The 12550-nt window shown below is 37.6% G+C and overlaps 1 protein-coding gene across 3 annotated transcripts in view; it reads right to left on the reverse strand.

The window, feature by feature from the left end:
* LOC127881901 (uncharacterized) overlaps window positions 1–12550 on the reverse strand; it is a 33656-nt gene that overhangs the window by 16907 nt on the left and 4199 nt on the right. For 2 of the 3 annotated variants that reach the window (XM_052430106.1, XM_052430104.1), the window contains exons 2-10: window positions 7531–7698; window positions 5154–5265; window positions 4928–4979; window positions 4652–4736; window positions 3776–3835; window positions 3442–3497; window positions 2468–2569; window positions 1629–1842; window positions 1002–1109 (exon numbers count right to left, since the gene is read on the reverse strand). In XM_052430106.1, coding sequence (XP_052286066.1) covers window positions 1002–1109; window positions 1629–1842; window positions 2468–2569; window positions 3442–3497; window positions 3776–3835; window positions 4652–4736; window positions 4928–4979; window positions 5154–5262 — 786 coding nt within the window. In that variant the 5' untranslated portion in view covers window positions 5263–5265; window positions 7531–7698. The remainder of the gene's footprint in view (window positions 1–1001; window positions 1110–1628; window positions 1843–2467; window positions 2570–3441; window positions 3498–3775; window positions 3836–4651; window positions 4737–4927; window positions 4980–5153; window positions 5266–7530; window positions 7699–12550) is intronic. The other variant, XM_052430105.1, reaches the window with a different exon arrangement.

Below are 12550 nucleotides of genomic sequence, written 5' to 3' on the forward strand. Positions count from 1 at the left end.
CCAATACATGTATGCTTGAAAACAAAAACAAAACAGTCAAAAATCTACAAAAATATCAGTGAAACTGATCAATGCTCCTTTATGCTGCCATTTGTCAATGTATGGGAAAATTGGTTCGAATAAATTTTTAATCAAGTGACATAACTCCCTGAAAATGCAATGGAGCTGAACGAGATGACAATACACATATGCCCACCATGTTGAGAAACTGCATTCAAGGTGTCATCCAATTTGGAGCATTAGGTACTGTACACAGAAACATTAAATTCATTAGACAATCCATATTACTAATCAAAAGGCAATAACTGGTGTCACCATGGCATTGTGTATATGGTGTCCAACCGGCAATCATGAGTTCCTAGGTTTGATCCTTATCTGTGAATACTCTCAAGATTTCCCACACACAATAGCAAGTAATGGTTCAACCCAGTAAACTAACTGGAGTATCTTACTAAGCCTAAGACTTTTGAGGCAATCAAGCTAAAATAAATAGATTAAACATTTCAGTATACCTTTATCTACCTAGCAACCATCATACTATTTAGTTTAAACCTATTTATTTTAGCTCGATTACATTGAAAGCCTCAGGCTTATTAGAACGCTCTCGAGTGCATTTCCTGGGCCTAGAACCAGTACTTGGTGTCTTTGGCGGAGATCTAAAGATAACTCCCACCACAGTGGGGATCGAACCTGTGACAAGCCCGGTCGCTAGGCTGCCACCATATCCATTACACCATGGCGACCTTCTTATCATACAATTTGCAAGATTTATTACGTTGCAGGGGTCGGGGGTGGTGGGGTTGGGGGAGATCAATTCAGCCATTTTGTGTTTTAGTATTTTTGTGTGTGTCATGCTCTACATGAAGCCCAGTAGACAATTGTATAAATCTGGATAACTCTTATCCAGCGGATAACTTTTGGTTATCTTATCATAAAATTGAAGATAACCAACAGTTATCTGCCGGCTAAGAGTTATCCAGATTTATACACTGAACACTTACATATTTGTCACAGGCATGTAACTGTGTGCTGCGTCCGTCATCTGTGAAATGCCCGTCCGTTTCCTGAATGGTGTTATACACGTCAAACTTCTGCTGCCTCACATGCACCTGTACACAAGGGGGAAAAACACCATATCATATAACCTATTAACTATGAATTCATCATGTAAGTATTTTCAGGGTTTAACACAAATCTATGTTATTAATACAGGGATATATCATAACTGACAAGCCCTAACTTGTTCTTTTAGAAGTTTTATTTTAAGACATAATATCTAACAGGCCAGCTCAAATTTTAGGGGCCAATTACTTTTGGACTCATTTTATTGATAACCCTCCTAATATGCAATTCTTTCATGTTACTTTTTTTACTAAACAATTCAACTGCAGATAAAAGAAAAACCACTTAACCTTGTTCTGAAAAAACTGTGCTTTAGGCATATATGTTATGTGTTGTAACAGATAAGCCAATCAGGGACAACACTTTCCACGTACACTAGATTTTGCTGATAAGTGGCTTCCTTTAAACGAAAAATACTACAAAAGAGATTAGCATGCGCTGACTGCACTTTACGCACATGCATTAAACCCAGTTTTTCCAGAATGTTGCCACTCATATCTCCGTACCTTCCTATTCAGCCTGGTAGCCACATTTGTGAGCAGGGGCTCATGTCCGTACTGTGCGCGCAGGTTCATGTACACCACATGGCCGGGACTCTTGGAGGTCCACTCTCGCACCGCCTCGGTCACTGCATCAATACACTGAGCCCGACTGGGAATGTGCAGTGAGGTCGGGGATAGAAAGGTCGTATCTACGTATAGGCTTTTTATTTTCTTGACTCTGCAAGAGAAGTTCTAATTGATGTTACAAGGCACGTCAGCAAATTCAATCCATTTTTTTTTCAATTTTAACCTTAAACATCCCCCATAATAAAAAATTGATGGCCTTTTCACTGCTTTGCAACTATTATTTTCCAGTCATAAATGTTTCTTGAAACTACCTCACAATGTAACATGGAACATATAAGCTTGACAGTTTGACATAGATATTTAAAATGTTTAACCACTTACCACTTAGATATGTATTTTAATGTAGTTGTAGTCCCTTAAAAAGTTACATTTAATTAAAGGCCATTTTTACTAGATTCAAGTTTTAAAGGCTTCATTTCCAACCCTTAGATACTGATGAGCAGCAAACAGCATAAACCTGAACAGACTGCAAGTTACTCGCAGGCTGTTCTGGTTTTATGCTGTTTGCACATAGCCATTTTTACTTTGCTTCTTATGAGGGAAAGGGCTAAAAAGGGCTTTATCTTCATAATCTTCAACAATTATGTTCAGTAACAGTCACAAAGAGGTGATCAACTTGCTCCTTCAGAAAAGGCACAAATTGTTATTGAAACCGAAATTTCAAATATATAAGAGTAAATACCAATGTAAACAATGAGAAATAATAGTCTACCCACCCTTCTCCAGAACGAAGATGGACCATTTGCTCAATATCAAAATGCTCCCAGCGAAAATCTCCCGTGTACAGCACAGTACCTTCCTTGCCTTCCAACAGAAACCTGTCAGAGAAGACAAAGCATGGTGATGTTGATGTGTATAATTGCAGTGTCAACCTCATTCTAGCAGAATAGTTCTTTATTAATACATTGACAAAGCATACATTCTTATAGAAGTCTACTAAAATGCCTTAAAGGGACCTTTTCACGTTTTGGTAAATTGACCAAATTTAACAAAAATGTTTCAGATTCGCCAATTTTCGTTGTAGTTATGATATTTGTGAGGAAACAGTAATACTGAACATTTACCACCCCCTTAAATATCCACTATATTCATCTTTTGACGATATAAAAACCTGAAACGATTGAATAATTTGGAGAGTTCTGTTGTTGTCGTTATATTTTGTGTCACTACAAGGATTGCTTTATATATAAAGTATAAAAATACACCACTCATTGTATGAGCATGGATGGCCGAGTGGTGTAATCCATAGACTATTTCTCTAGGGTTCAGTGATTCCAGCCCAGTGGAGGGTTACTTTTTTTCTTTCTTTAATTTTATTTTTGTTTTTACTGGAGCTTTATTTATCCAATGTTTACATTAATCAATATAAAGCATTTAACAACAAACTTCAATACATGCCAAAATCTGTGAAAGGGTCCCTTTATTATTTTTTCTAAGAGTGTAAACAACTACTTTTTTCGTGAAAATTGGTACAAGCCATTTGCAGACAAAATAACCTTCATTACAAAAAATAATTCAAAATCATTTTACATACAAACAATGAAACTATATAATTATTGAAAAAGAACGAATTAAAAAACAATATCTTAATATAATATTTGCAAAAAAACAAATTAAAAACCAATAACGTAATATAATATTTGCAAATTCCAACAAATTCCACAACAAACATCCCCAGTTAGGCACTCACATGACACTTCCTGGACAGTGAAAGGCAGGAAGCAGGGTGACTGTGATGCATTCATTCTGGAATATTAACAATAAATAAAAATAATTAATACACATCTGACCCAGATTGGAACTTGGGTCTACATGTCAAGAAAAACATTCTGAACAAGTTTCATCAAGATTGGATAAAAATATGTAGACTCTAGAGTAGTGAAGAGCTAAATTTTGATAACTGATAACATAGAACAGGAGAGAACAGATGCCAGACAGAGTGACCTATTAACTAATGGGTCAACTGAAATATACAAAATGTTGCACATGGTTTACACAACTAATGCACAGAATACCTTACTCACATGGTCATATAGTGGTTCTGGTATTTCTATTGTTGTTGGTGTGTTGATTGGCAGACATTTCTGAAAAGTTAAAAATTTCCAACTTAATTAAATAAAATTTACAATTTTATGTAATATATTGTGGAGTAGACATATGTTTTTAGGAAATATATAATTAATGTTGATTATTAGATTTATGATAGATCTATAAAAGAAACATGGAAAAATACTTATTAGTGTGGTACGATTGAGAAGCATTGTGCGAAAATAGGTACTATGCTATTTGCAGCCAGCAAAGCTCCAGACCAGCCTGAATATTTGTGCAGTCTAGTCAAGAGCTTCTCTGTTTGCTACAAATTCATGCAAGGTTTCTTGGTCTCACTAGCCAACATTATGACAGAAGCATATACCGGTATTGAGCTACACTGTTCTGATTTTTCCTAAAGGCCAGTTTCCCACCATGCGGCTCATTTAGGCAAAGGTCAAATGAAAGGCATGTGAATGCTACTACCAAAATTAATACTATACTAAATAAAAGTAACGTTAGTGTAAAGCATTAATTCTTTTTTGTAACATTGTATCATAATATGAATTTGTCATAACATTTTTAATAAGACAAACTCCTTATGTATTATAAAATTGAGTATCATTCTGGGAAGAGTGGGCTAAATGCATATGAAAGTGATCACTTTGCCTTTTGATTGTGTTTATTGTGTAAAAGGGAGTCTCTTATTAGTGAGAAACTCAATTACAGCACATTAAGTGTCTTTCCTGATAAGCCTGTATTAAATGCAGAGGCTTATCTGGGACGACACTTCATATACATGCATTAAGCCCTGTTTTCCCAGAGCACCACTCAATTATTATCTGTTATGTGTAACGTCAAGCTGAGCTTACAATGTATGGCTTCAGATGGCAATACTTTCGACTTGCTAGCAGGAGGGCTTCTGTTACTTCAGAACAATACAAAAACACTCCAGTGCTGAAATGAACACACCAAAATACCACAACTGCTAAAGAAACATATTTCTAATTTGTATGTGATGAGAAAGTAACAATAAATTATTATAATTCAAACATAAGTAACCATTAAAATGGAACAATTGCTTGTTTTGGGTTTTTTAAAATTGTTCTTTTATATTTAAAATTTAAGAAAATTCCACAAACTCTTACTTAGATTTTAGTCGACGAAAGAATAATGGCTCCCCCAATCCAACTGTGTGATCTACAAATAAAAATTTGAGTTCAAAAATTAAAGATTAAAAAAAAAAAATTAACAGTTTTTTTATTTTTCATAAATTTTCAATTAAAAGATTTAATACATTTATATATGACTAGTATATAAATAGTGTAACTACAGATTACAAAAAGATTTTCCTCTGTACATGTACATATTTACCCTCATGTAAATGAGACAAAAGGTAAACTGTTGACTGCAAATTTTTGCTATCAAATCTATCCAATGACACTCTGTCATACTCTTTCATACGTCCTCCAAAACAACTCATGATCTGAAAATATCAAAATATATTGTAAGAACATGTACAGGAATATGATTCTAAAAAACGATCATTGACAATATGTTGAAATTGCTGTGGTGTTTACATTTTCATCTTCATCATGTTTAGAATATGCTTTTTTTATTGTACAATAAACAATTGTTATTGGGGGGGGGGGGGGGGGTCGGCAATGGCCTTGTCAATGAGAGAGGTTTAAGATGAACTTTATTATTTCACTAGGCAGTCACAAATAACTTCAAGATATTGCTAGATCAACACATTTACATGTAAACAAAACAAAGTATTTTTGTTTACTTTACAATACAAAACCTAACTAATCTTTTTTTTATAAACGATTGAGTGATAAAGTGTGCAAATAATGAGCTCAGATTATATTTTTTGATATATGTTTCGGTTGTCCCATAAAATGTAACTACCATTAATTACCAGCCCTGAAGTTAAGTCTTAATATGAAAATAACAGGAAAACAGACATGGTAGATGACAGCAGACTTGGTCATGCTTACAAAATCCATGCCTAAAGTTAATAAAAAAAAACCTCCTGTTTTTGTTTCGTAATATTTAAAAAAAGGTTACTGTCAAACTATTTTTGGTTCGAGGTAGATTTTACATAAAAAGAAATCTTTCTGAATGGCAAACTCTCAACTGCAAGATCACCAATATATGAGTCTCGTTCTGAGAAAACTGGGCATAATGCATGTGCATAAAGTGTCGTTCTAGATTAGCCTGTGCAGTTCGCACAGGCTAATCAGGGACGAAACTTTCCGCCTTAATTGGATTTTTGCTAAGAAGAGACGTCATTTAAATGAAAAATGTCATAAAAGCGGAAAGTGTCATCCATGATTAGCCTGTGCGGACTGCACAGGCTAATCTGGGACTACACTTTATGCACATGCATTATGCCCAGTCTTCCCAGAACACGACTTGTATTATAATGCAATGTTTCAAGTTGGCTGCATGGCTGATTGAAACACACATGTGTTTAAATAACAAATAATTCATTAAAAAATTAATTTCAATTGTTTCTTTTGTGAAAAGGTTCAATTCTTTGCATACTATTGAAAGAAAGTGTCCTTTATATGTGTGTTTAAAGGTTAACTACACCACAAGGATACAGATGAACAGTACAATGCATAACCTACATGCAACAACATCTAAATTTGACGATGTGTTGCTTTATCGTGTAATTCAATTCATCTTTATTCTTAAAGGTCCTAACGTCTACTTACTCTTCACTCTTCCAAAATGTCTTGAATAAACCGTAATTACTCTAAGTTTTCGGACACTCTAAGTTTTCGGACTACCCTTTTCAGCCAAAATAATTATTTTTCGTAACTCTATATTTTGGGAAGTACAGGTTCTCATCCATAATAAATGACTCCAATTTCTCGGACAGTATATTTTACAGCGCTATTTTACTAGATTTCTGCCATGTTTTCGCTTATCTGGGACTCTTCGATCATTGAGTTTTACAACCGGATTAAGTTCATAAAACCTGGCATAGAATGCCCTGAGAGCCATGGACCATTACAGTTGCATTATTGGGTAGATTACCATGTTTACCGGTAATAAACATTAGTTTCGACCAACAGTAATGATATAGTATTCAGGAAGCAATATGGTTGCTGTTTTTTGTAATGTTTCTATATACCATTTCAGGCGAGAGATTGCAAATAAGTGAAGTTGTATCTTTATTTAAAGCGGAGAAAGGAGAGTACAACACAATAAAATTATTGCACATTTATTAATTGGTTTTATTTCAATATAATAATTGACAAACAAACATAACATATATGTCTCTAAATTTTCAGACACACATACTTTTTGAATATTTTTCGTATCTAAATTTTCGAACACGAAAAAAATAATTATTTTAAGTGTCTGAAAACTTAGAGTAATTACAGTAATGTACCAGCTTAACAATTTGAAGTAATTATTCTGAAACTAAATTATTGCATGTGTAAATATTTTTTTGTATTGAAGAGAGGTAGAACAACAAAGATAAAAACAATTAACACTTGATTCGGTTTTTATTCACATTTATTAAATGTCTGATAAAAAAAATAACAAAATGTCTTCAGACATATCCATTTCATCATTTTCAGTGTCTGTGTCACTGACATCCAGGTCTGACATTCAGGTACGCTTTTAAAGGCCGTCTGGAAAAAATAACGTTATAGCACTGGTGATTAAAATTTTCCACACAAACACCTGTAATAAAGGAGATGCAATTTCAATTTCAAACTAATAATCTTACCTATATACTAGAAGTAGAACGTGTAGAACAAGAAGCCGACTTTTCTGACCAAATGTCTGAGTCTTCTGAATCTGAAACAACCCTTGAAGCTGAGGTGCTACTGCTACCTGACGCCACATTGGGTTTGCCGCCAAAAATTCCCATCTTTTGCCTCGATGGCCTGCATACCTAAATAGAAGTATGATACATATTTGAAATTGGTATCAGGATTTATTCCTTGACAGATAAACTATACTTGTAAGTTAAAACATGAAATTTAATTGTACGGTTCAAAAATTGTTTTTTTACTAAATTAATGATATACACATACCAACCAGTCAGCAAGAACAGGTTCAGGATTAAACTCCTCAATACTAGGAGACTGTTACTGACATGATTTTGAAGCTGGGTTCCCACTGCTGATCAGATCAACTCGATCAAGCTGATTAAGCGGTCGTGTACTGGTCTGGTTCGGTCGGCATGAGTGGTTGGGGGCGGTTCGGTAGGTCGGCATTGGTCGGGCTTCCTACCCGATATTTTTTGATATGCCAAAAAATATCTAGTAGCGGTCGAGTAGGAAATGGATTGAGAAGTGCTCGGGAAGTGGTCGTGTATTAGTCGAGTAGAAGATTGAGTTGATCGTGAAGCAATCGTGTGGCGATCGGATTGACATCGTTTACACGATCTGTACCCAATCCACTCGACCTCTACCTGAGTTATTTTAGATGGCAGCACGATCCACTCGACCTCTATTCGATTTGATGTACAGATTTGCTAGACTGCTACCCGACGGCTACTCGACCATACACGATCATTTTGAGAAAACACATTTCCTCGATTAGATATAAATTATACAAGTAGAATTAAATTGCAACGTCCTGACCTTCATCATTGCAAATGGCGGACATATTGTAACATTCAACCCGCGTTCAATTCAAAGCTGGCGATTCAAATTACAAGCAAGTGTCATTCACTAATGGAGAAAGCATGAACTGGATTTAACAAACACTTGATAAGGTTTGTTAATCCAGATAACAACAAGGACAATTTGGATTATTAAAGTTAAACAGGTAAGGCATTATTAAGTGCACATATTTTGGACATGTATAGTATTCGGATAAACAGTAGTAGATTTACTAGATCTTCAAAAAATCTTTCAGAAAAAAGGAGGTCACTTCTCCCTATTTTTAAGGCCTAGGGTAGTCTCTGCGAAACGTAACTTAGAAATTGATGAAAATGAATCTGATCAGAAAACAAAAAAAAAACCAAAGCAATTGAAACACCGCATTGTGCGATTCATTGACATTGATGACTTTTTGTTGTTGACTATTTTAATTGCTTGTGAATAAAGCAAAATAAAATTTATCCATTGTATGATATATCTAGTTACTTTCGCAGTAGTACAGTTACCCAAAATGGATGGGAAGAGTTTGTGATCATTTACACAGTTGACATTCCCTTAACATCACCATTTAAGTTGTTTGGACTTCCAACATTTCTGATTGGGACTTCCATAAGTAAAGGGTAGAAAGTCAGGACTTTCTTAGTGCAAGCCCTGATGCATTAAACTATTCAACAAATTGTGCAGCAAACAAAGATTCCAATATCAGAGGGTGGGGATTTTTTCATGGCTCTTAGTAAACTTTTCTCTCATAAAACCCGATTATATATATTTATTTGAATATATTGGGCTCCTGGGCCGATATACTATCCAGGGTACTTTACTTCCACCTGTGGACGAACCGTTAGTTATTAGCAAAGGTTATGTAAAAGGTGGCGCTGATGCTGTGCAAGAGATAAGTGTGAAAGTCACTGCAATAAGCAACGCTTACACGTCAATTATTTCGATTCTAACACGATTTCATTAATAAGTTCTCCGCGATTTAATGATTATAAATGAGAAATATATTAACCTAACATTTTCACTTTTCCGCGAAAACGTGACGTCACCACAGCAATAAACATCACAGCGCCCTCACACTACTTTGGGGGAAGGGGTCCGCAGCCCTTAGGAGGGGGAATTTTTTGTAAATGGGGGAATTTTTATATAAACAAGGGCTGTTTGTAAAACATGCATGCCCCCCATATGGGCTGTCAGTTGTAGTGGCAGCCATTGTGTGAAAACGTTTTTTGTCACTGTGACCTTGACCTTTGACCTAATGTAAGTTATCATCCGGAAACCATTGTACTATTTCGAGTCATTGTGACCTTGACCTTTGACCTAGTGACCTGAAAATCAATAGGGGTCATCTGCCAGTCATGATCAAGGGGGGAGTGAGAGGGGGGTATAATGTGGGGTGTGGTAATTTATAAGTTAAAAAAAAAATTGGCTGGGGGTGGGGGGGGGGGGTGAGAGGGGGGTATAATGTGGGGTGGGGTAATTAATAAGATGTTTAAAAAAAAAAATCGGGGGGGGGGGGGTGGGGGGGTAGGGGAAGTGAGAGGGGTGTAAAATGTGGTGTGGTTATTAATTAAAAGTTTAAAAAAAATATAAAAAATTGGGGGGGGGGGGGGGTGAGAGGGGGTTGATGTGGGGTGTGGTAATTTATAATATGTTTTATAAAAAAATTGGAGGGTTGGGGGGTAGGGGGGGTGGGGGTGAGAGGGGGTAATAATGTGGGGGTGTGGTAATTTATTAGGTGTTAAAAAAAAATTGGGGGGGGGGTAGGGGGGGTGGGGGGTGAGAGTGGGGTATAATGTGTGGTGTGGTAATTTATAAGATGTTTAAAAACAAAAATTGGGGGGTGGGGGGGGTGGGGGGTAGGGGGGGAGTGAAAGGGGGGGTATAATGTGGGGTGTGGTAATTATAAGATGTTTTAAAAAAAAAATTGGGGGGGGGGGGTGAGGGGGTGGGGGGGTAGGGGGGTAGTGAGAGGGGGGTATAATGTGGGGTGTGGTAATTTATTAGATGTTTAAAACCAAATATATTTTTTTTTGGGGGGGTGGGGGGTAGGGGGGGTGAGAGGGGGTATAATGTGGGGTGTTGTCATTAATAAGATGTTAAAAAAAATTGGGGGTGGGGGGGTAGGGGGGGGGGTGGGGTGAGAGGGGGGTAATAATGTGGGGTGGGGTAATTTATTAGATGTTTAAAAAAAAATTGGGGGGGGGTATGGGGGGTTAGGGGGGGAGAGAGAGGGGGGTATAATGTGGGGTGGGGTAATTTATAAGATGTTTAAAAAAAAAATTGGGGGGGGTGGGGGGGGGTAGGGGGGTGGGGGGGTAGGGGGGTGGGGGGGGGGTAGGGAGGTGGGGGTAGGGGGTGAGAGGGGGGGTTTAATGTGGGGTGTGGTAATTATCAGATGTTTAAAAAAAATTGGGGGGGGGGTGGGGTGGGATGGGGGGGTAGGGGGGGGGGGTGAGAGGGGGGTATAATGTGGGGTGTGGTAATTGATATGATGTTTAAAAAAATGGGGGGGAGTGGGGGGTACGGGGTGAGAGGGGGGTAATAATGTGGGGTGGGGTAATTTATTAGATGTTTAAAAAAAATCATTTTTGGGGGGGATGAGGGGGGGGGGGGGTAGGTAAGGGGAGTGGGGGGATGGTAGGGGGGTGAGAGGGGGGTATAATGTGGTGGTGGGGTTATTTATAAGATGTTTAAAAAAAATTGGGGGGGTAGGGGGGGTTGAGAGGGGGGTATATAATGTTGGGTGTGTGGTAATTTATAAGATGTTAAAAAAAAAATTGGGGGGGAGGGGTGGGGGGTGGGGGGTGAGAGGGGTAATAATGTGGGGTGGGGTAATTATTAGATGTTTTAAAACATTTTATGTTTTTTTTTTTGGGGGGGGGGAGGGGGTGGGGGGTGAGAGGGGGGTATAATGTGGGGTGTGGTAATTTATAAGATGTTTAAAAAAAAATGGGGGAGGGGGTGAAGGGGGTGGGGGGGGGTAGGGGGTGAGAGGGGGTATAATGTGGGGTGTGGTAATTTATAAGATGTTTTAAAAAATAAAAAAATTGGGGGGGTAGGGGGGATGGGGGGTGGTGGGGGGGGTGAGAGGGGGTAGGGATAATGGTGGTGTGGGGCAATTTGGGTGGGGCAATTTATTAGATTGTTTAAAAAAAAAAAATTTTTTTTTGGGGGGGGGGGGGGGTTAGGGGGGTGATGTGGGGTGTGGTAATTATAATATGTTTTATAAAAAAATGAGGGGGTGGGGGTAGGGGGGTAGGGGGGTGGGCTGTGAGGGGGTAATAATGGGGGGTGGGGTAATTTATAAGATGTTCAAAAAAATTGGGGGGGTGGGGGGGTGGGGGGAGTGAGAGGGGGATATATGTGGGGGTGGGGTACTATATATGAGAGGGGGGTGGGGTGTGAGAAGGGGGTTTAATGTGGGGTTGTGGTAATTTATTACATGATGTTTAAAAAAAAATTGGGGGGGGGGGGATATCCTCTATTCATTAAACATGAAATTTAAACTTATTGCATTTGTTTCCCCTGTATATAAGAAAGATATAATAGTGTATTACCTCCCCTGCCCTGCTTATATTTATATTAATCAACAAAATTAAACATTAACACAATATTTAATATACAAAATATACAAAAAATCTCATATTCTGATAATATTTTTACTGATCAACTGTATTTTACTCAAAGGATGATGTTTCATTGGACTGATAATTATAGATTTAGGATTACAGACCAGTTGCTTCAGTAATATTGTTCAGAGTTTGCCCTGTTGGCTGCGTATGCATTCTTGAGTTATCATTCAAAAACCATTTTACTATTTCGGGTCACCGTGACCTTGACCTTTGACCTAGTGACCTCAAAATCAATAGGGGCCATCTGCAAGTCATGATCAATGTACCTATGAAGTTTCATGATCCTAGGCCCAAGCGTTCTTGAGTTATCATCTGACAACCACCTGGTGGACGGACCGACAGACCGACATGAGCAAAGCAATATACCCCCTCTTCTTCGAAGGGGGGCATAAGGACTGATAATTATAGATTTAGGATTACAGACCAGTTGCTTCAGTAATATTGTTCAGAGTTTGCCCTGTTGGCCGCATATGCATTCTTGAGTTATCATTCAAAAACCATTTTA

Source organism: Dreissena polymorpha, chromosome 5 (assembly GCF_020536995.1).
Source record: "Dreissena polymorpha isolate Duluth1 chromosome 5, UMN_Dpol_1.0, whole genome shotgun sequence".
Classification (NCBI taxonomy): domain Eukaryota; kingdom Metazoa; phylum Mollusca; class Bivalvia; order Myida; family Dreissenidae; genus Dreissena; species Dreissena polymorpha.